The 25329-nt window shown below is 36.5% G+C and overlaps 1 protein-coding gene across 5 annotated transcripts in view; it reads left to right on the top strand.

The window, feature by feature from the left end:
- TMTC2 (transmembrane O-mannosyltransferase targeting cadherins 2) overlaps positions 1-25329 on the top strand; it is a 243499-nt gene that overhangs the window by 130643 nt on the left and 87527 nt on the right. For 4 of the 5 annotated variants that reach the window (XM_053977222.1, XM_053977225.1, XM_053977223.1 and 1 more), the window contains 2 exons: positions 6125-6953; positions 21700-21814. In XM_053977222.1, the coding sequence (XP_053833197.1) occupies positions 6125-6953; positions 21700-21814 (944 nt within the window). Of the gene's footprint in view, positions 1-5343; positions 5395-6124; positions 6954-21699; positions 21815-25329 lie in introns of those variants that run through there. The other variant, XM_053977227.1, reaches the window with a different exon arrangement.

Raw genomic sequence — 25329 nt, 5'->3', positions numbered from 1 at the left:
TGGTAACAGTGGTGCTGGACAGCATCCCTGAGCAGTCTGGCAGTCCAGGAATGTCTTTTGGTCCCTGTCACTGTTGAGGCGGGATGGGAACGAAAGAGACTCTTAAGTCAGAAGCCGAGAAGAGAACTGATTTATTTCAAATACACCACTCTTTTTATAGAGAACATCATGCAGACCAATTTAATTGGTGCGCTGTGAATGACACACAGTGGCAGAACATATCTATAAACAATGTGAACAACAAGAGAGATAATGAATTATTTACATTCCTTTCGAACTCTTTCCCAGGCCCAGCCTGGTAGAAATTTCTCCTTTTCTTTCTGACTGAACTGAGAATATTCACAGATCCCAACGGCTTTCTAATCTGTGTAAAGTTCTTGCTGCTACAGATAGATGGAGTAACTCTGGGTAGATATCCATAACATCACTATTGTCATACATCATTTAGTTATGTGGACTTGGAGAAAGCCTTTCCTTGCACTGATTATGAAAACAGATTTATCAAGGTGCTGTATATGCATGCTGAAATTGGCCAAATATAAACTTTCTAATACAGATTTGAGTATTACAAAGCAGGCATTCTTTATTGAAGTGCTGGGCATTTGGAGGATCCTTCCACTAATCAACACTTCCTGAATGTTAGGTAAACAGAATTATTGTCATACACACTAATCATTAGCTATCCCCACTTACTTGATCTATATGTATTATTTTATTTACATAGTCACAGCCCATATCAGAAGTCCTTTTATGGTTCTTTGGGGTCTTCTTTAGTGGTCTTCAGTGCCCGGTGTCCTTTTCAGGTGGCGTTTCCTTGACCCCCACTTTTGAGTAAGTGTGATATCCTTGTTTTGCTTTGTCAGCTTTGCAGAGCTGAGCTGGCATCCTGCTTGTGTTTTGCATAACTTTTGTTTGCCTAAGTTCCATCTTTTATCTACTTCTCCAAGGCTTTGTTCTCTTGTCTGTATCAAGTTCTTCTGTTCTTGTACTATCTCCAGTCATTAGTGCAGTTTCTGATCTTAATGCAGTCTATTTTTTTCCCTGTACTCCTTATAACTAGTTTTCAGTGGAGAGGTTAGAGTTTTTGTGGTTTTGGATTTCTTTTTTTTGTTTTTGTTTTTTTTTTGTTTTTTTTTGTTTTTTTTTGTTTCAGTACTTAAAAATTCATATTGAAGAATGAAGGATTTTAGAGTAAGACTTTGTCAATTTTAAATGCCAGTATTTATAACTCAAATCAATGTAAGGCAAGTCAGTAGTAATAAGGACTGTTTAACTTGTGCTACAGGCTAATTACAATAAAAGTATGTACAGATAATCTTTAGCTGTTTTGTGAATGCACTGACTTCCTTGTTGGAGAAAAATTGTGTGGGGCCTTAACACTAGAAATAAATGTCATTGAATATGCACAGTTGTTCCTAATATTGGACAAGTTGTTGACAGTGTTCCAACTCTGAGGAAAAACACACCTTCAGGTCAGTTGTTGTATCACCAGTGAAAATGAGTAAACCTCATTTAGTGGTCATGCAAGCAGGAACTAACTGGGCAGGTGACCAGCGTTAAAGGCCACTTCCATCTCAGTACTGTGACCCAGCAGGGGTTGTAGCAAATAGCTTCATTCCTGGTGGGGATATGTTTTTGAATTTTAGTTGGGCTCCAACTTGGCAGATCTGTTATCCAGGAACCTCTACCTACTGTGGAAAATGTCAGTCTAGTGATCTGGCAGCATTTTACTACTTTTGGAAGTCCTGGTTTTCAAGCCCACATATATTTAAGGAATTCTAATTTGTGAAATAAATTCCTGTGAGTAATGCCTCATGACACATCTTCTTTCATCTCTGCATTTCCTGAGTTCTAAGAATAACATTTTGTGTGTGATGATTTTGATTTCTGGACTGTCTCAGTCATGTGTCATATTTAATTCTGCTTGTGAAATGGACAATGTGAGGTAAAAAGAACAGTGTCTTTTGAAAATGCTTTGGATACCGCTTAGGTGATGACTGAGTTTTGGCAGTGGCTGCCCAGTTAAGAAATCTGCTGCAGTGCCTTATTTAAGGGCAATATAATGAAGTGAGGAATTAGGATTTAATGCAAGGGAAATGTGCAGTGTAGGTGGGTCATGCAGATGGATTTTGGTAGGGTGATGAAAAAGGTTTCTACAGTCAGTAAGGCTAAAATTGCAGTGGTGGTACTTGCCTGTTAGCAGGCAGGAGATATGTTAAATCTGATCTAAATCATTGCTCATTTTTTTCCTCAGATGAAAATGGCTACTTTTGAAAGGTTAGAGGATTTATGGGGATGTCAAAACGTATGGCAGATGGGCTGGATTAGGACTCATGAGTATAATAATCCAAATCCTTACTGCCAAGCATTACAGTGGATCTCTTCTGCTCGTGGACTTCACTGAATGTACACAATCAGATCAGTGTAGCACAGGCTGTCAGGAGGCTCAGAAGAGTTACTAGTGAAAGTACTTGTCTGAGCAGAGTTCATTTTGAAAGCACTTCCTTTACAGGCAGAATCTACTGGGGGACTGGCTTTATTATTTAATTTTAATAAATTGCTGGAATGATTTTCTTCCTAAGCCTTAAAGAAAGTAAAGCCAAAATATATGCTAAACCTTTCTCATTATCTGTGACTATATTAGCACAGAGGGATAAAAGCTATGCTAAAATCATGAATGTTGAGAGAGGAAAAAAAGGGGAATGAATTTGTCTTTCCCTTCTAGGCCAATGCTGTCTGTGAGATTTGAAAACTGAAAACCAGGGAAAAAAAAGAGAAAGGAAAAAAGCATCCTACTTTTAATTGTTGTGACAGACGTTTAAGTGTTAGGCACAGATTTTTCTTGCCTCTAGACTGAGCCTCCTCTGAAATCTGAAAATTCACAATGGCCTGTCAGTGTTATACAGGTTATTGGTAACTGTACTTAACTTGTAGTTAATTTTAAAAGGTTGTAAAGCTACTGGCTATTGAAAAGATACATGTGTGAAATCTGGGGAAGAATGTAAACTATTTGTGTCCAAGGAAGCAACAGGAAATTTGCACTTCACTCCTGTGGTCAGTTAACTGAGTTTAAGAACCTACCAGAGCTCAGTCTCCATTTGACGAGTGCCTTACAGCATAATAAATTGATATGTTGGGATGGTAAACTTACTCCGCTATCTCTGAAGTCTATGAGTGAGTGCCTAGATATTTCATTTGAAAAACATGTAAAATGCTTAAAAATAGTTACAGCATGACACACAAACCTATATATGGATAATCTGTGTTCTTTGTAAAACCTACAAGCATGAGGATCCAGATATTACAGACCTTAAATGTAAAGCTTAAAAGAGGGCCTACAAATAGTTACTCCAGCAGTGAAGATTGATTAACTCTGAGCTACAGATTGTTAACATTTTTGGGAGAGGAGCAAGAGGCAAACTTCTTGTTAATATTTGGTTAACATATGAAGAAGACCTGAAAATTTTTAGTAGGTTTCACTATTATCCATAAGGAATAGCATATCTGCACTTACATGGTTTTGTCACAGAACTTTGTAATGTGAACTTTCTTGGCATTTAATTGAAAAGTTCAATGGTTAGGACTTCAGAAAAGTGAGATTTTCTTCCAGTTGTTAAGTATTAACAAAATAAAAAAGCAGCCTAATCAGTCCATGGAAGCTCACTTTTCATCTGTTAATGAAGTTTCACTTCTTTAATATTTGGGTTATCTTAATCCTTCAAATGGTATCTAGCCTTCCAGAAAAGACTATTTCTAACTCAAACAAAAAAAGACCATCTTTCATTTCCCAGCTTCTTTCTGTCTTAGCAGCCTCCTCATAAGAGATTCATAAGAAGGATAATATAAGCAAATAGGTCACACTTAACATTTGAGAGTTGTTTATGTGTATGTTTGTAGGAAATGAGTTTGAAAATTATTGAGCCAGAAGGGCAGAAAAAATTTCATGTAGGAAAACTGTGATGAGAATGAAAGGACAAGTTAAGCCAGGGACATGAGGTTTTACTGTGAGGACATATACGCAAATCCATGAAATCTGAATAATCTTTTTATTCTAAATGTAAACGTAGTTGGGAGTTTCAGTGATAACCAGTTTACACAGCTTTATAATATTAACAGCATTTAAATAGTTTTGGCAGGCATAGATGAAACTGTATGTGAAGTGAGTTGTAAGGTATTACCCAGCTTACAAATAAAAGTTGTTCTAATAGGCTTTCCAGGGAATGTAGTTATCATGATGTGTGGATGAGGGTTTTGATTGATACATTACCAAAACATTGTGGATTATTCAGAATGTAAAAAAGCTACTAAATAAAACTGATATTAATATGGCAAATTACATCTGGACCCAGGCTTTACTTTATGTATAAAAAGTATGTTTTACATGTTTGCAATCCAAGTGCATGAATGTTTCCATTATAAATTTGTTTGTTCCCTACTAATGCCTCCATTAAATTCCATAATATAGCATAACTGAATGAATGAATCTGACTGATGTTTAATATTTTAAACTTCACAAGGAGGAACTGTGTAGAAATGCGAAAAGGTATAAATTTCTTCCTGATACATTATAAGATAAACTCTAAATTATCATTACTAGACTGTGTCTTTTTAGTAGAACATCAGTAAACTGTAGAAAACTATTAGTAATTGCCCTAAAATGGAGCAACACAATCATCTGTAATTCATGATATCAAGGGTTGATCCCACCCACAAAGGAGAAAAATGAGTTGTTTTGTAGAAATAAGATAAAACATTCTACTGTGAGGTACGGCTTCTGAATAACTAAGTAAACATTGAATAATCATCTCACAAATGTGTAGTGTGAGATGGAAAAAACAAACCTAATAAAATTAAAAATTATTGACAAATAATTATTTTTAATAATGGGGAAAAGGTAATCAAAGCACTTTAATCTGTATCTGTAACTATTTGGCAAATAGGTTTTCTTTCTTTCCTTACAAAAGGTGTCTGAGGAATTGAAATATAAAAAAAACATATATTTTTACTTCTGCATATAGAGAGAGTAGTGTAAACCAGCTTTCATTTAAGGTGCCCGTGTAATCAATAGCAGAACTTACCCAAGAAGCAGCTCCTGCTGGAAAATGTTCAGTTACTCCATAAATAAGTGCAGATAGTTCAGGTTGCTAGCATGATGACATTGGTAGGCACAGTGAGCTGCGTGCTTCCTATAATTTTATTTAGATGCATATGAAGAAACGTTTTAGAGTGCTTATTATGGTGTACTTGAGGAGAAACCCCCAATGTACTGTTTGGCTCTGAGATCACAGAATCACAGAATCATTAGGGCTGGAAGGGACCTCTGGAGATCGTCCAGATCAAATCCCCCTGCCAAGGCAGGGTCACCTAGAGCAGGCTGTCCAGGAACAAATCCAGGTGGGTTTTGAATGTCTCCAGAGAATGAGATTCCACAACATCCATGCGCAGCCCGTTCCAGTGCTCTGCCATTCTCAGTGTAAAGAAGCCCTTCCTCATACTCGGGTGAAACTTCTTGTGTTTTATAGAAAAAGAAGTGGGACTTTCAGTAGTAGATAGAACTGAAGGCTCCAAGTTAATAGGTAGGAGCTAGGAGACCTAAATATGGAATCTCCATTTGTTTTCCTCTCTTGCTATCTTGGAAATTTTATTTGGTACTTTAGTGAAATGCCTTGGGAGAGACTTTGATTAAGGAAAATGGATCTGGAACATCCTTTAGACTTTGAATTTAGCTAAGGCAAACTCGTGTTTTGGTCACAGCTAGAAACAGAAAGGGATTTGGGAGATTATGTAGGAACTAATGTAAGATTCCATGAATTCCTCTAAAATAAGAGTTTCCAAAGCATTATACAGCTAAATCTTAAGCAAGGGCTGACAGCCCTAAAATATCTGAAGACTTGACTGTGATACATTCTTGGTAGAGCTTAAATGAAAGAGACAGTTCCTTTAGTCTGTAGTCAACAATGTACCCCAACGTGGTGCGATCCAAGTGTCAGAGTTGGAGATCTATTGTGCTTGTTTCCATTATTGAAAAAGAGTTCTATCAGATATTTTCTTGGTTCTTTTTTGTGTATAATTTACACAACTAAATACCTGGTGTTGATTTATGCTATTTTTTTTTTTCTTTCAGAGAAATAATTTGACCCTATTCTTCAGCATTGGTTTATTGACCTCCTGGGGAACTGCACTGCTGGGCGTTCGCTTATACTGGATGGGAAACAAGCCCCCAAGTTTTTCTAATTCTGACAATCCAGCAGCTGACTCAGACAGTTTTCTCACACGTACCCTGACCTTCTTTTACTTGCCAGCCAAGAACCTCTGGCTGTTGCTGTGCCCAGATACCCTCAGCTTTGACTGGTCTATGGATGCTGTGCCTCTTCTAAAAGCAGTCAGCGACTGGAGGAATCTACACACTGTGGCCTTCTATGCAGGACTCCTCCTCCTTGCCTACTTTAGCTTGAAGGGCTCCAGCAATGAGAGAGAATTCAATGGGAAAACTGTAATGAATGGCAAGCAAAATGCTAATGGGCATATCTGTCACCCAGAGATGCAGTACAAGACACTGGAGGTGAAGTCAAGCTTTGCATCAAAAGAAGAGAATGGCCTAAAAAAGCATGAAATTCAGAAACTGCAGCTTCCTTCAACCGAGAACATTGTCATTCTGTCTCTCTCTTTGTTAATAGTGCCCTTTGTTCCTGCCACAAACCTTTTTTTCTATGTTGGCTTTGTAATAGCAGAGCGTGTGCTGTATGTTCCTAGTATGGGCTTCTGCCTGCTGGTTACAGTAGGTGTCAGGGCCCTTTATGTCAAAGCCCAAAAGCGCTTTCTGAAGAACTTGGTTTTTTGTTCCACTGCTGCATTAATTGTTTTCTATGGACTCAAGACTGTTGTCAGGAATGGGGACTGGCAGAATGAGGAGATGCTGTATAGGTCAGGGATAAAAGTAAACCCTGCTAAAGGTAATTTTTGCTCTTTATGGTGAATGCTTCACATATTCCTGTCTGTCTTTGCCTTTGAATTCTCTGATTTTACTAGCAACATCTAAAGAGAATACTTTAAGAAATGTCATTTCAAGTTGCAGTGGTATGTGCATTAGTAAAACACGGGGAAAAGCAGGAATATGTTTTGATTAGGTGTTACAGGTTTGGCATTAACATGGATAAAAGGAGACCCTAAGGTAAGGGGATACTTTCTTTTTCAGTGGTATTAGTTATGTGTTTTGAAATCAAAGATGCATTATTAGTATTATAGAGCCCACCCTGGTGTTTTTCCATTTTGAATCTGGTATATAGCATGCTAATGAACATTTTTTTGTGAGTTTACCAAATGTTCTGTTTTCTCTGATTAGAAAATGTAAGAAATAGTAAAGGACAGCATCAGGGAAGTGCTGTTTCTTTATTTCATCTGATGCAAATAATGTCAATACTACATAATAAAAATGAAGAAATGAGGTCAGGTATAATTCAGCCTAGGAAATGACTGTAGTTCCCCCTGCCTACAAGTACTGTAAAGAGTTATTTCAAATACTTATGCCTTGCTGTTCATGTGTAAATATCAGCTATTTGTAACATTGCCCAGCCACGTCTCAAAGGTTGTATCTATGCTGTAATGAGATGTGACCACAGCTAGTGTAAACATATCCAAACAGGCAGTAAACCTGCCAGTTTAGGTATCAGTGTCAATGTTTAGCTGTAGCTCTGTGATTTCAATGTATGGCAGATCCAGCTTGGATCCTGAACTCCATGCTGCCTGGCTGTACTGCTCCTGGCACAAATGCAGGTTTATATGAGAATGGTTAAAATATCACCTATGAGTGCAATGTAGACATTGACTAAGCCTTCCTTATTCACAGTTCATCAGAAGTGAGAAGGGATTAGTTGATTGCTTTGCCTGTCTGTAAAAGAAAAATTTGACAGCACTTGAATACTTGAGTATTTTCAGTCCTCTGCTCAGAAACCCCTTATATGATGCGAAGTCATCTGCTGATAGAGTTGTGTATTTTGGTTAGACAGTTGTATCATGCTATAGTCTAAAAGCTGTGATAGTAAGAGGCAAATGCAGGTGGTTACTGTGAGCTGATAGAGAGTGAAAAAGTAGATTTGGCAGATAAAATGCCCAGCAAAGTAGCATTTTAGTAGTTTGTCAGTCTGATTTTGTAACTCTTCTTCATATACTTTCTCACCCTAGGAAAATGACTGAATTTGTTGCTGCAGTAAGTGAGTTTTTTAATTGTGAACAAGCACATCCCATTTGTTTTTACTTTTTTTTTTCAAAACTAGCGCAGGAGAGGAAGAAATGAAGTAACTGAACAGCGAGCCAGCACACTAGAATGATTATATGAAGCTCTGAGACTTAGAAGTTTAGTGACAGTATAAAACTTGTATTAAAACACTGGAATTCCTTGGAAAGAAAAGTGTATATGCCCTTGGTTAGTTAATGCATGTTCCATTTTTGTCCTTGGTGGAGATGCTCAGACATTATTAGTTGTCTACTTGCAATGAGCCAAATTTCGTGATCAAAAAAAAAAAAACAACATGCTAGTTTTTGCCCAATAGTAGGATTGGCTGCAGCATTGTCTGGAAATTAAACTACTGGGTATTATGCTCCCAGGTGACAAGATGAGCTGTTTTCATCTACACATCTCAGTATGCACAGACTTGTGTGTACATGATCGTCTGGATTCTTGCCATATAAGCTGACATGCAGTGTCTTGTAAGATATGTAAAAGCAAAGACAGTATGTCAATGCGATGATATAGACATGACTGAGTTGACTTAAATAAATCTGCTTAAAATATCCTGTTAAACTTCTGCTGAATATTTACTAGCCCATGTACATTGTACCAAGGCTGGGTATAAGAAACCCCTAGCTAATGCGACCTGTCACCCAACTCTATTCATTATTGTGAATATTTCTAAGATTATCCCTGGCTTTGACTATGCTAATTTTATTTTCTGTTTCTCATATAGTCAGGCAAGCCTGACTGGACTAGACTGGCTACCAATCCTGCCAAAGCATTAGGAGATCAACAATTCAAACTACTCTTCAGTAATTAAATGAATTTATTTTTGTTTGCCTCTTTTTTCTAGTTTCATGAATTCTAGTGATAAATAGGCTATTTAGAGAGTGGGACAATGGGCTGCTTAGCCAAACAGTAGAGTGGAGAAGTGTTTTCCTTATTTTTAGGCTACTAAGAAGAGGCTGTCACTCCTCATTTCTCTGCTTTCCTCAATTCGTAGTAAGTTTCACCTCAATAGTATTTTCTTACTTCTGAAGATTGTGGAGTAGCAAGATAATTTTCCCTGATAGTTCTGTTTTTTTCTCTCATCTCCTGCAAAGAGCTTCTTCTGAACAAAAGCTGCTTCTGTCATAATCTAAAAAGCAATGAGTCATCCCTTGAAATACTCACGGTGTGAAAACTGATAAAGAAATAGGAATCTGTGAAGACCAGCTAAAGCAAAAAGATGAGTGTTTTGTTCAGATCCATCTATATTCTGGTCTAGCAGGCTGAATGCCACTGATGGCTGAATGCTGTGCAACACTGAGCTGATGTGCTGTAGTCATAAGGGCATTTGCTGAGGCAAGCTTTTAGCATGGGTGCGTTCGTGTACTGTGACTGAACCACTTTGGAAATGGATTTGTCTCATTTGGTGATGATTTATTACCAAGTCCTCTGTGTTGTGATATGTGTAAGATGATAATCTTATCCTCTGATGTTGGACTTTCAGGCAAACATGTTCAGCAGCTTCTCCATCTTCAATCCTCAGGGAAGAAATGGATGATAATCACCTCACTGGTAGTTTCTTCTGGCCCCTTCAGGGGTACCTTGCAGGCAATGCAGACAGTCGTGTTCTGCTGCGGGTGAGAAAGCCTCTACTCCTCCAGAGAGCCACAGCCTTTCTGCAGTTTACATTTCTCCAGGCTGTTTTTGTCAATCACTGACAATGTGGGAAAAATACTAAAAAGCATGAGCATGGATTATCTCTTAAAAAAAACCTGAAAGTGCACCATGGGAGAGTCAAGTGAGAAGAAGGGGGTGAAGCTGCCTCCAAACTACCCTGTGTGTGCCAGCTTTCTTGGCTGCCTCACTCTGTGGCAGGCAGCTGCCATCCCTTGGCTGAAGGAGTCCTTGTGAGGACTTGGGATGCCTTAGCTGCATCTTTATTGGTCTTATTCTGCTGTTCTGGTTATGACTAGTATTTCAAATAACTTTAAAGTGATCCAAGCAGTACCTCGTTACAGTTTGTCAGCACTTGAGGGAGAAATATGCAAGACTGACTAATTTCATTTATGGATTCTGAAGTGGGTGTATGCATGTTTTGACCATAGGGAGGGAAAGCCACAAGTGTTTCTCTTTTCTGCCTTCAACTTAATGAGCAACCCAACTGATATAAAACAATTCTCATTATCTGAATGTTCTTTTATAGCAAAGGAAGCCTCCCAAAATGTAAGAACAAAGAAAGTTGTAAGTGGGTGGTAGCTATCATGTCTTTTTCAGTTAGACTGAGGGTTATTCTGTGCTGATGATTACCTTGTGTTTAATATAAAATTGTAATGATACACAAAATAATTGTGCTTATTATGCCTCATTAACTCTAGTTTTCCCTGTGGTACCAAAAATAAGCTTCAAAAAGCATAATCTTCCTCTGGGCCTTGCAGTCCACATCTGAATATGGAAGATCATTATCATATATTTCCAATACCTGGTACAGACATTGATTAAAGAAGTAGAAAATAGAGAGGCTTAAACTGCTAGACTGCCACAGAGGTATTAGTTGCTTGGTCATATTTACTAATGAAATGTTAGTCTCCTGGTGCCACTACATTTGCAAATAGGCTTTGAGGATCCTTCCAGGAAATAGTTGACACAAAGTGGATGCTTAACTAAAAATTCCCCTCAGTTCAGTGAGGAAAAACAGTTACTATATTTTGTACTAAGTTAGGTAGAGAAACTGTATTTCCCACAAACAAAAAAGGTGCAATAAAACATTATTTTCCATTATTATGATTTTTGGATCACTACTGGTGACTGCAAACCAAAGGAAATGAAATATTTTAAGGTACAGCATTCTTCAAATATGCTTATTATTAAGAGCTAACATTATGCTGACAAGATCTCCTCCAATACCTTTAGAGCTTCAGTAGCTATTGCTCTGACATACAGCTTGTTGTTCACTACACATTTTTTTGTACCTTCTAAGTATAGCAGTGTGTGTCCTAATAAATATCACATTGGGCATTTAAAAATAGTTTGAGCCTTTGGAATTTGCCTTTTAGTGTTTTGGTGTGTATATTCAGGTTTTTTATGTGTAGCTCGTCAGTAAAACTCCAACTCATCTTTGGCTCAAAAGCCCAAAATAGTGCTCTGTACAGTAGTTACTTCTTTTTCCTTTGGCTCATTTTATGTCAACAATAATAAAATTAACAGTGTGGTTAATATAACATTGCACTGAATAGAAAATGTGGGTTTGGGGAAAAATGGCTTGAGAGGGAAAGTGATTTCTCAGTGCACAGATTGCCATATAAAACATCAGATTTTAAACATACAAAACCTGCTGATAAGTACACTTAAAAGTTGTGTGTATTATCACTGTTAAGAAATGCCAGTCATATGAGCATACCATCTGGAGTTAGATATTCGTGAATTAGTTGTAGTTTTGCTAATTAACTCTTCTTCAGTCTTTGAATAAACCACTTTAATCTCAAGTTTTCTCTCTGGAATGGAGCTCATATTACCATAAGATTAGAATTTTTTTTTTTTTTATGATTCATGGTTGTTTTAAAACCACTCTGTATTTCTAGCAGTATAATATCCCTCCTAAGCCAATATATACCAGAATATATAGTCATTATGGTGTTTCTTCATGTTCTTTTTAGTTAATGTTTTTTGTAATTGTCAGAGAAGCATAGTAACAAGTAATCATCCATTTTCCCAATACCTTTGCCAAAACTTTCTGATACTTAAGTCTTTTTTCACTAAATGTTGAATGGATATTTTCCTTGATTTCTATAATAATTTTCACCTTTAGCTACTTTTTAAAGAAGAAATTACTTTAAGTTATATCAACTTTCAGTGGTGTACAATTTTTCCAGCCACCAGAAAGAACCTTTGTAAGAGCTACTATATGACAGATGAAATTATCTTATTTAGGTAACAAAATCATAGGTTAGAATTACACATTAAAAGTACCATTTATAATATATAATAATGTTCTATGGCTATATAAGTCTGTTATATAGGATTTATTCAGGATATACCATGATAAATCTGGGAGCTCTGTTCATAACAGAAACATTAGAATTTGAAGGATAAATGTCCTACAGGATTTTTCAAAGTTCTTAAAATAAATTGGAAATACTTTTTTATATCTGCAACTCTTAAAAGCTTGTTTTAGTTTAGGAATACTGCTCCCCAAATCAGTGTCCCTGCCCAGACTCTCAAATGCTTTCTCCATCTTGCAGGGGATGGGAGAATAACCTTTGGGTCTGGCCATGCCTGCCAGGGTAACTGGGACTACAGGCACCACCTTGCCTGGCTCCTGTAAAAAAAATTAACTCTCTTCTGGTTGGAACTAGGACACAGTATTGAAAGAGTTAGCTCAAATGAACCACATAAAATTGTTTGAAAGTTAAATAAAAAGCCTACTCCCTGAAAACAATGAGGGGCTCTCTAAATGGATGTTAGTGCTGCTCTGGATAATTAAACAATGTAGAAGGAATGGCCATTTGTAAGTTGTTTGGGAAACAGTCATAGTTATTTAGGGCATTTGAGCATGCCACAAGCAGCCCATCCTCAGGAAAACAGTCTGGTTATGCCAAATATGGCGCAGAGCTGAAGGAAAGTGTTTTACAGTTCAATTCAAACTGAATTTATTCTGCAGTGACAGTGTTCTCTCTTCTAGTTCTTTAGAAGTGCTGTAATTTCCTCTGAAACTCAAGTCAGTGTGGGATGTGCTTCTTCTTCAGCAGGATACGAGAAAGCCTGATATTCTTCCTTTATATATTTGTAGAGGTCTGGAAACAAGGATTTATTGTTTCCCACTTTGAGTGTAGTACAGCAGCATCTCTAATCTGTGAATTTTAAAGTGCAGGGGGATAGGAAAGAAACTATTATTAACTAACAGGCTTTTTAAAAGAAACAAACATGAGACCTTGAGACATGGGCAAGTCAGACTGTTACTTCTTCCCCTGTCTTCCCTGAGGCGCTCTGCAAAATCATTCAACAAGCTCATCTGGGCTAAAAACTACAGTGTAGAGGGAAAAAAAGCCCAAACAGGCTCAGTCAAGGGGGAATCAGCTTTGGTAAGATGAATTTTTGCAGCATATCAATCAAAATGGCATAAGTTTTGGAGTTTTTTTGCCAGAAAATAATACATTTTGTTTTTTAGTTTGAAAAAAGAGAGACCTTTGGTCCATATTTGTGTGTTATGTGGAATTAGCCTGAGGTTTTTTTCAGAGAGAAAGAGTTACTTCTAATTAGATGAAAATGAGATTATCTGGATTGGTGCCCAAGCAGAGCATGTTTGTTTAAGTGCATTAGATAATAATCCAGTTGTTCCGTTATTTTGTCTTTTTTTCAAAATATGACAACCTGGGAATATTCCTCTTTATTTAAAACTTTTACAATTAATTACATGCCATCATTTTCCTATCTGTAATGGATTTTTTATTGATACATATTCAGGTCCACTTACATAAATCTGGTAGAGAAACTAATCTTTAAAATGGACAGTGCAGTAATCTACATATATACCTTTTTATACTACTTGTGGTAGGGTAAAGTCCCAATGTAGATAGATAAATACAAGTATTTTAAGATTTCAAATACCCTCCTTTGTTACAGGGGGTCTTATTACTTAAGCCTGAACTGTTATCATTGCCAATCCTCATGCAACCAAAAAGTAAATTTGTTGCATCGAAAAGGAACAAATCCTCAGTTTTGATGCCATTACAGTATGTTCAAGAGGCTTGCATATAGTTTTGTCTTAAATTGCAGAAAAGATCATTAAATAGAATGACTGAATTCTCATTGCCATTTCCTTCTCTCTCCATAGATTCTCTTAGCACACTGAACTTTTCTTCAAGGCCTTAAAATACAGAAGGTATTTTGAATATGGACCATTAAAAATGCTAGTTAATAGTTGTAGTGTCTTTAATTGGTTTCACTGCTAAATGAAGGAAATAATTTTATGACCTACCTTCCTTCCTGCCACCTATATTTCCATTCCAGTGGGGACATGTATTGGCTGGCAAAGCTTCACAGGTTCTTGTCTTGCCTTTCTAAGTGATTTAAAGCAAAACAAGCAAAATCAGACAACTTGAAGTGTTATGAAAAGCCTCCTACCTGGTATAAAGTAATTTGCATTTTCCAAGTCTGACGTAGTTCGTTTGAGCACATGTGATGACTCTCTTGATTTGACAAACCCAAATGCTGATTTTCTTTTCCCTATGGCTCCTCTGGGATGATTCCAGGGTGCTGTGCTCACTGTTCCTCTTTTCTGGAAAGAAGCCAACAGTGATCCATCTACTCTTAGCTTGGAGGACCAGGGCTGACATTTCAGAGCACCCTGCCATTGCTGCAAGAGGCTAGCTTGCAGTTCATCACTTGGGACATAAGTGATAATTTTGAATGTAATTTTGAATGTATCCTAGATAATTTTTTAAAAGCTTACTGTTAAGAAGGTTACATAGTTTGAGAAATTTAGTACACGGTCACCTCTTTGCATGAGTCACTATGAGGCTTTGGAGTTCCTCAAGGTTCATCCTGAGATGACTGGGGTACACACACATGTCCTCTTGTTCCACTTGTATTTTTCTGCTCCTTTCATGTTCCTGCATGATTTATATCCATTACCTTTATAAAATACAGTTCCTCATATAATGAGAGTTTCAGATCAGCACTGTTCACAGCTCTGTTCCTGACCATTGTGAAGTTAAATGGAATGGGAACTTCATGGCAGTAATGTCTTATGGTGTTCACACAGTTGTCATGCACACTTAGCTAACAAAGCTGTGCAAAGGTGTGACTGGGCTCTGCTGTGAAGAGAACAGTGAGTAGATCAGATGTTAAAGGTACTGCAGTCATCCTTTTCTCATTGCTTTCCCTAACTTGGATCAGTTTAGTTGTCTGATTGATACCATACTGTTCACAAGAATCATTTTAGCATGAGGGAAGCCGTGACAAACTTGATTTGCTGTAGGGTGGTAGGTAATGGTGAAGCCAAAGAACACTGGCAGCTGCTCAGTCTCATCTCTCAGGTTCATTGAGCTGCCAGAGTCACTCTGCTATCCTTTGAGGAGGAAGAGTTGATTTTCTGTAATATAGAGGGTGAATGGGGTGTATCAGCAGTAGAACAGGCCATGCGTTCACATTAATTTATATCCGGGTTTCAGAGATGAGAAACAAAACCGAAGCTCTGCCTGCCAAATGTGGGTTGGTTAGTACCCACGGTGACATGTTGCTGGATAGCTTTCAAAGCAGTGCATAGTTTTCAATTCTGTTTTTCTTTCACCTGCTGTCATTACAAAAGCCCTGCAATTGATCAACAAATGAACTGTTGAACAAATGCTATAAATAACAACCTTAATAAATAGAAGAAGAATATGTAAAAGTTAAGAGGTGATAGATCTCTAATACAATCTGTCTCAGCATTGCCACATACCCATTGATATAAAAAAAATCAATGTGCAAAGTAGATTAAACACATAAATTATGGTTATGTAGAAACCATTAGCCCTTTAGGAAACAAGAAATCGGGCAATTTTGTGGTTAAGTTAGCAAACGGAAGTAACTTGATCAAAATGTTCTATTAACAAGTGAAGTTTTTAGAGGAAATTTATTGCAAATTATATGCATGAATTTATTATATATTTTGAAAAAAAATCATTATTCCTTTGGAATAATAGGAAAAAATATTAACACCTTATACAAACTGCAGAACAGCAGTTAAGCAAAAACTATCCCACTTTGCAAGTAGCAACCTGTAGCATTTAGATTATTTTTTCAATTCTCAAACTACTTAATAAACATGATCTATTTGATCTTCTTGCTGTCTTTGTGAGTGGTAGTGGCTCTGTATTGTAGTAAAACTGTTTTAGATGTTGAACTCTTTTCATTATGAGTGTGCATTTGAACTTTCAGAGGTTTTCTTGGGGAAGCCTGTCATTTCTCTGTTGTTGAAACTGTTTACCCCTTGATGAAAAAAGTGAAGGCTTTTCTTTTGGGATCAGCATCGCTTCATCCTTAAACACTATTGAAGAAAAAAATTGAGATTCTAAGTGTCATGCATTCGCTTCTTTTTCATAAATAAGTCAGAAGAAATGTGGAAGGATTTTAAACAGAGGGAATACAAACTTGAACTGCTGTTTCTAATTTCACAAGCTAAAGAATAATAAATAATACATAAATATCTGTAAAGCTGCATAGAGGTTTTCTTGGCTTGATGTGCATTTTTCTGTGAGCTAAAGGTTCTAGTTTAGAACTGCTGACAAGTTGATTAGAAATTACTGAGCTGTTCCCTAAATACTTCAGTCTGTGTTCAAGTAGTTTGTTTTACTCAAATAATAATCTAGTTCACGCTCCTTAAAGCATTCATGAATTTGTGGATTAACTTGTGTGAGTAAATCTGATGGTATAAGGTGAGAATAGTATTACCAAACCTCATCACTTTCATGTGAATAGTAAATGTCACATATTAATTTTTTTTAAGTCTTGCATTTTTTCATTAGTTTTCATAACATACAAGTATGTTTTCATAGCATACAAGGAAAGGCAGCATTTTCCTTTTCTTTGCTATGTTATTTTTAAATGTTTACTAGGATGTACTTGAGTGATTTAATAGGCAATTCTAGTTGGATTATTTCCTTTTCATGTTTCAGCATAAGTGTTTGGACAACAGATATATTAATAGAATTGCAGTTTTCAAATAGATTTCATTATTACCTAATTTTTCATGGTTTATATAGGGTGTCAGGTAGGAATCAGAATTTAATACTTTGAGTTATCTTTGTTAATGATTTGCGATGTTAATTTTTTTAAAATTTAAAGTAAACTTCTTAATTAAGAAATCAATATACATGCATACATGCTTTTAACCCATCTGACTGCTCTTCTATGACACTGTTGCTTTATTATCTTCATTTCACTGAATAACATAGCATGATCTTTGATTCAGTAGAAAGGTAATGTATTATTTAAATTAAGATGTCTGTAGACATTCATTTCCATTTCTCACTTGTTTTCTTAGTTCAGTTGCAAGCTGAAAATTTACTAGTTTTCTTTAGAAAATGTGCTTCTTAAATTCAGGCAGATTAGATTAAACAATGTTGTTCTTGTTTTGTTGTTTGTCTTGCACTCTTCCAGAATGAAAGTGCTTAGAGAAGGTTTAATATACCAGCCTGGTATTTTTCAGTCTTCTTAAATCTTAATTGTCAGTTTCACTGAGATAGTTGAGAAGTTAAGCATGTTAAATGTGAAACTAACATTTGTTATATTCATTTTCATTTTGAAAGCAATTGAATGCCTGAGAACTTGACCTACTCTCACTGTAAGGTGTTGTAAATGCAATCTTTAAAGTTCAATAGAGGTCTAGTTTGATATGGCCAAAATTATAACACTCAAACAACTATTTCCTTTCCTGTTTAGTTCTGCATAATTTCTTCTACTGTTTATTTTTTTAAAAATCCCAGACAACAAACAGAAGAACAAATCCCTTATAAAAGTTTCATTTTCCTGCATGGACATGTAACTAACATAGGACTTCTCAAGCATTAGGAGATTCTTCAGTTTATAATTGACTAATGATAAGGGTGATGAAATGGATTTAATTTTTAATATGCCCATTAATATTGAGTATGATCTATGGAAAATTAAGCAATTAAATAAAATTTGAATGGATTGACTGTTTCGTAGGTGAGATGTGAATGTTACATTTGTTCCCATGCTATGATTGAATATTATTTCTTAAAGACCTGTTCTATGCAGCTTCATCACCAACCAGATCTAGATCATTCTTCTAACTAGTTCTGTATTTAAATAGATGCAAATATTTTTATCAAATTTATATAGTTTGGGTAAGTGAAAAGACCTTGGTTTCCATGTTTCCATTAATGATAAATTGTCAGATTATCATATTTTATGTTTGCTGTTTTCTGCTATTGTCACTTTTTCTAGTGTATCACATAAGGTTAATCATTCACAGTTTTACAAGTTTAAACAGAAGTCTAAATGAAATCAATTTAAAATTAAATAATGTAGATTAATTATTGATATTAAAAACTTGATGCAGATTGTATTGCAAAATGTAAATTAAAATATTGTCTTAAAAAGTATGTTAACTCAGATAACGATTAGAGCCTACGGCATTAAATGAAGTGTGGAGGAGAAGCTATTACTCTGACCAGTGTTAACAGTCTTTCCAGTCTAATAGATGAGAAGATGGACTGAATCATCCTTGTATGCATTCTTGTATTTACTGAGCTTCAGAATGGTGGGGAGTGAAAAACTGTGTGGCAGGAAATCGTTATCAATAGATCACATGGTCATTTGATGTAATGCTCTGTTATGGGAGATTAGAGTGAAAACAAAAGTCCCTATAGATAATATGGAACATGCAGTTATGGGAAACTGGATGCTCATTTACTGCAGAAGCAAAATAAGGTTATATCTTCACAAATTAATTTAAAAAATAATGTATAACTCTATGTTTTTCTTCCAAGGGTTAATGCCTACAGACTGGCTAGTCACTTTCATTGGTACTTCCAAACTGTTTTCTCTGTGTAAAAAGGGAAGAGTAGAAGTAATGGGGAAATTTCAGAATTCTGCACATTTGCTAGCCAAGTGTAAAATTGAGTGAACCTGAGAATAGTTTTTGCAACTGTATTTCAAAATGATGGAAAATTTTGTGACTTTTCTTGATTTTTTGATAAATAAATATTGATAAATTATTTCTCATTAAATACTAGGCTAAAATGAATTGACTTACAGAAGTGATAGTTTATTTTTTTATGGAAATATTGCATATATTTTCTTTCTTTGATTTACAGGATATGTTGTGCTCAGTTGAATAACATGGTTTTTATGAATTCTAAATCAATTTATTAATTTTATTTCCCAGCAATAGCTAGTTTATTCTCCTCAGAGAAAAATCTGTGTTTGCTGCCATTTCCATCCCTGTGGTAGGATGATTCTGCAACAAACAGCAGCTTGAAAGTGATGCAATTTCTGAGGAAAAAAATGCTTAAGTCAATTATCAACCTACATAGCAATGTTACATTAAAACTACCTTGAAATTTTGCATTAGTCAGAACTGATGCAAATGCTTAAAAAAATAAAAGAGCTCAACCGAAGTATCGGAGTTAGTTGCTACTTAAGCTGATGTTTAAGTGCATCTGGGGGGGAGAATATTCTGATATATTGTGTTTGGTGGAAAGGAGGCACATCATCTTTCCATTGGTTTCTTTCATTTAAAAAAAGTGGAAATAGAACTTTTTAATGAACCAACTTTGCATCTGTAACCATAATGTGGTTTCTTTTTCATGTTCACACAGTAATTGTAATGCCAGTTAGATTGGCTTCCTAAATTCTGAGTAGCATAGGTTGTGTTTTCATAAAAGGTTAGTTCCAATTCCTTTTTAAGTAGCTTTTGTGCCACTCAACAAAACTGCAAATGGAACACATGTGGAGCTTTAAATATTTTTTTTTTACCTAAAGTCCTTTATAGATGGGCTATAAAAGCATATTGTGTAACATAATGAATTGTATGGAAAGGGACCAAATGTTTTTTTAGTAGAAAAAAATGCATTTTAGTGATCTTTGTAGCATGTTTATATCCATATGGCATTTTTTTAATCCTAGTTAACTTACCTAACTGTTCTTTCAATTCCTGTGTCATATGTCAAATTTTAATACTAAAGTGAGGACCATGTTGTCATGGTTTGACATGGAAGTGAATTTTTCTTCAGGAAGTTGAGTCAAACCAATCAGTGGTCAGGTTTGGATATTGGCACCTGGAGTGACCACTGAAAGTATGGACACACCTCTGAAAACACAGGGGGTTAAAAGCAAGAACTCCCAGGGAAACTGTCTCTTTGGTTCTGGTCTTCAGAGAGTGCAGACCTCCCCTGCCCAGCCATGAGCTGGGTGGGGGAGGGGAAGCCATGCGGCCTTGTCCAGGTAGGCCGAGGGGGCTGAAGGTCTGGAACCAAGCCAGCTCCTGTGGACGGAAGGGTGGAGAGAAGCGGAGATACCTTTGTTCCCCCCCCCAGAGAGAAAGAGAGCCTGACGGCACCTGGAGATTTGCTGGCAGAGGAGAAGCAGAAAGGGGGGGGATGATGCTCAGCGTAGGAGTCGAGAATGCTGGGCAGAGATTTCAGCCGTCCAGGGAGTCTGAACTTTTAACCCTTTCCAGGAAATGAGGGCTTTGTAAAATATTACTCCTCCTCAATTTGTAGTGGAAGAGAGACAGTCCGGGACCTGAGATGTTAGAAGAAGGAATATTTAGGTGGGAGGAGATGATGAAGTAGCTTTTGGCTGGACTTTTCTTGTTAGCCATAGACTGAACCAAATTCTCCTGCAATAGAGACTGCATTTTAGGGGGATGCAGTGGTAACCCAAGGAGACCTGCTTCAGCAACCACCAGCACAGGAATGGCAAGAACAGAGAAAAGCTGAGGAGGGAATGGTGATGCCCTCTGTCTTCAGGAAGAAGATGATCTCTGTTCCTGGATCCTTGGCCCCAGGGGAAAATGGGGGGGACTGTAGTCCCAAGATGAGAAGCTGAACTGTTGTATCTTTGGGTCCATGGCAAAGCATCCTTAAAGGAGCCCTATGGGCAGTCTGTCCATGCACGGTGGTGAGAGCACTGTGACATGGAAAGGAGAGTGTCACACTGGCAGATTTTCTCCGGGCGGTTGCCATGTGTGACATGGAAACACAGGAGGTGGCAACTGGGGGGTCTGTGGTGCAAGAGAGACTTCTCTCTCCCTTGATAGATTAAATATTGATTATCTGAAGGGTGGTAATTTGATCAGGAATCTCGTCTGATGTTTCATAGTGGGTGTTTTGGAAATTGGGAGGAGGAGGGGTGTTTTAGAAGGGTCTTCATCTTGGATTTAGTGTGTGTGTCTTGTGTAGTAGTAGTTTAATAAAGTTTTTTTCCTTTGTTATTAAGCTTGAGCCTGCTCTGTTCTGTTCCTGATAACATCTCACAGCATTTATTTGGGAAGGTGTATTTTCATGGGGGCGCTGGCATTGCGCCAGTGTCAAACCATGACACATGTCTACTCTGAAAAAATTTCTTGCTGTTTAGAGTCAATAGGCTTTAAAACAAAAAAAGTTAAAACTAGAAAGATGCCTCAGTTCCACATTTGACCCTGAATATTTTTATTTATAGGTTGTATGAAATAAAATGGTCCTTTCCCTTGGTTATAGTAATTTCTAGAGACATATTTTTGTAAAAAACTTCCTTTTCCCAACTGAAAGCTATATGCATTCAGAGTGCATGTAAATCGCCGTTATGAAATGTGAGTCTCACAGTAAGATGCAGAGAACCAGAGAGCTAGGGGAAAAAAATAACCAACCTCACCTCCAATAAAAATAGTTCCTTTGTGGGGTTTGTCTCCCTAAGAAACTTCCCGATACTTGTATACTCTGTCATGTGTAATTGGATTGTAGCTCTTTATGAATACTGTTTTCTCCTCTTGACAGCATGGGGTAACCTTGGAAATGTTCTCAAGAGCCAGAGCAAGATTTCTGAAGCTGAAAGCGCCTATAGAAATGCCTTGTACTACCGCAGCAACATGGCTGATATGCTTTATAATTTGTAAGTATGTGTAGCTTTCCTGGGGTTGAATTGTCTTTGAAACCTGTTGTGAAGACATCTGCTGATTTACTTGCTGTAAACAGAGATGATGTTTTTTGTTGCTTTGTAATAGTCGTTTCATTAATTATGCTCCTTAAACCATGGGGTGGACAGGATTTTTTCTTGGTCAACATTATCGTATATTCATGTGATGGGTGTGGGCAAGGTAAACCTACAAATCTGTTTGCTTCAAAAGAAGAAAAAACCTCCTACACTAAACAAAGTACCAATAGATGACTTGTGAGCTGTAGCCCTCCATCTGTTTGAGACTCAATTAAATTGTGAGGTGTTATTTAGACTTCTTTTTTAAGTCTGAATAACACTTGATGAGCAGAGTGGGTGTAAGCACTTCTAAGCATAGACCAATGCCCTTCTGTTAGCTCCAGAGGTCTGAAATGTTAAAACAGCAAATTCCTTTCCTCCTTTGACTGACTGCAGAGCAGCATAGGTTACATAAAGTTTAATTACTTGAACCCTGTTGTAGGTGAGTAAGAGGATAAATTACATGAGCATCAAAATAATTATTCATCCGGGGAAAAGATTTCCCATCTCATTAATGTACCAAATAATTTAGATGGAAGTGAGCACCGTGCTGTGCCAAGCTTCGCACTGAGGTGGGCTGGTGCCTTGTGTCCCATGGGGAGGGACTGATTCCCTGGCTGTCCCCGCTCAGTGCTGCTTCTCCTGCTGCCCCTCCTCCCCCTCCTGCTGTGACCCAGCCAGCACAAGCCCTCGGAGCGGGGCTCTGCTGCACAACAGGCTGGTCACCTCCACCAACCATATGCTCTTGTTTTGTGATGTGTGTGCAGGACAGAACCCAGGTGACTGTCATTCCATAGGTAGCCATTGGAAAATAATATCCTGCATGCAGCAGAAAAGCATGTCTGTAAGGTAGACAAAATGTGCAAAAATGACATTCAAATAGTAAGCCTCTTCAAATAAATCAATCATTCAAAAAATAACGTTCTGCCTGTAAGTCCAGTTTAAAATGAATACTTATATGTGAAAATGAAATTTATCTTAATAGTATTTCTTTACTTTTTTCCTTGTTTAAAAAGGAAGAAGTTGACCATTTCATGAATTTGCCTTGCAGTTAAGCAAATGAATTTATGAAACTCAATATAATTTAATGATAGAATTTATTTTCCAGAATGACATCCATATTTCATAATATGTGTATTTTTACTAATCAGTTAGTTACACAAATACATGTATGCACAGAATTTCCCTCTCTCTTAGGCAATGAGGAGTATGAAAAATATATTTTTAAGAGGAATCTTCTGCTCACATTTAAAAAACAACTTCAGAAGATTGTAGGAAATAAAGTGACAAGATTGAGAGGTATATTTCCTATATGCTATTCATTTTGAAGGTGAAAATTATAACTATTAAAGTTTTTGTATGCCTGTACAGTACTTTTGTCTCTTACTGTGTTGTAGAGAGAAGCTGAAGTTAATCCCAGGGTAAGAAGAGGAAAGGGGGCTGGATGATAAAGACAGGGACATAAAAGAAATCAGTCTTTTCACTGTTGTCAGAATAAATTGCTAGTCTTCCAGTTTTCCATTGATACACAAAATATATGTCTATAAACCTTCATCTCTGTTTTTGAACAGAGAAGTTTTTGAAATTCTACTGTTTTGTGGAAGTATTTTAACTAAAATGCTGGTTGGAATATCTAGGGCATAAGAAGTGAAGTTTAATTCTTAGCCTTTCTACTACTACATTGAATACAATACAATCCCTTATTTTAAACACAAGTTTTACAAAACCTTCAGTTATTCAACAGTAGTTGAAAAAGCTTACATCATTTTTTTCTTCTTGTAGGCTTTGTCAGTGTTGGATGCTTCAATATCCAGCATGAAAAATAGATGGTAAATGAAGTGTCCTTTGATAGTACACAAATGAATCAATTCTTTTAAGCACAAACCCTCAAGAGCTCCTTTGCAAGTTAAACCCATCCTTGGCATGTAGTTCTGTGGGAGCCTTTTACAAAAATCCTCTGTAATGGAAAATGTATCTTACATGTGCTTACAAGAGGCCAGTCAGTTTTGCTGTTTCTGGTTTTCAGTATGTGCCTTTGAAACAGCAAAAATCACTCCACGGAACTCCAGGAAAAAAGTGTCTTTACAGTTATTTAGAAGCCCTGTATGTATTTCACATGTTCATTATTGTTTCTAAGCACCTATGCCTCAGTATTTGATGCAAATTAATTGGCATGTGCTGCTCAGTGTTCACTCATAGCAGTAACAAATCCAAGTGCTCTCTGCTGAGGAACAAATTATTAAGGTTTAACTCACAGTTTTAATGGATAACAATCAAAGAGAGAAACTACATAAGCAGAAGCTCTTGATCTCTTTACATCTTTTTTCAATAAATTGAAATGTGAGGTTAGCTTAGAAGTTGACTACTGACACATTAACACCCAAAGCATTTAGCAGACTAGATGAATGGCTGAATTCAGTGCTGTATTTTTGGTTTTTGATTTATACCTTATAGCTTTAAGTTACAGCTGCTTTTGCCATTAAAAAAATTAAAATACATTAATGCATAACTACATAATCTACATTTGAAGGTTTGCCTGATTATGAACATCTTATATCTGTGTTCTCAAAGCTATGTAGCTCTACTGATTTCAACTAAATTTCATAGGGTAGTAAATCAGCATAAAATGACCTATATTTCTCTGCTTTTTTTTAACTGAGAAAATAATATATTTTAATACTGTGAAGTACCAAGGACAGAGCTGTAGAGAAATGATAGTTATTCTTGCAAACAAGGCAATGTTCAGTAGATTAAGTACAAACTATTTTAGCTTGCTTTGGCTTTTCAGTCTTTGTTACCTTATGGTAGTTACCTAAAGCTTGTGGGGTTTTTTGTATTGTTTCAAGTTTCTTATAACTAGTGTCTAAAGTAAAATTATTTATCAGTTAAAAGACAGCTTTACATATGTTATTTCACTTGTGTTTAGGCCTGGCTGTGCTTCAAGTATTCTTTTGTCATCCCTATTAGTAATCTGTTACCTTGAGTTTCTCATGTGATTATAAGAATGTTCTCAATCTGACATAAATATTGAATGTTCCTTTAAAATTATGCTGATTACTTTAAATGTTGTAATTTTGGAGTATACAGCGTCCTATAAAAGGTGAATTTCTAGCAATCAGCTATCCCCTTGCTTCTCTCCTGAAGTGTCTCATTTTGTCTGTACTGATATAGGACTGTGTATATAAGTTTGTTATTTAAATAATTTAATTTCTTTGAATAATTTCCATAAACTTTACATTGGAAAACTTAGGGTATTATATCAATAAATGTGGAATTTTTTAATGTTTTTGTTAGAAATTTCAGCCACTATTGCAGACTACCTACCCTAGAAAGTCTAGGATTGCAGTGTTTTACAAGCAAAGTTTAATTCTGCATCCTTAAGTAAAAATCAATATGAGCAAAATTATTCCTTGTCTGTTGTTGTTAGGCTTTAT

This window comes from Vidua macroura, chromosome 5 (genome assembly GCF_024509145.1).
Source record: "Vidua macroura isolate BioBank_ID:100142 chromosome 5, ASM2450914v1, whole genome shotgun sequence".
In the NCBI taxonomy this organism is placed as follows: domain Eukaryota; kingdom Metazoa; phylum Chordata; class Aves; order Passeriformes; family Viduidae; genus Vidua; species Vidua macroura.
Note: the sequence above shows the minus strand (reverse complement) of the source record. Positions and strands in the feature narration are given on the sequence as shown.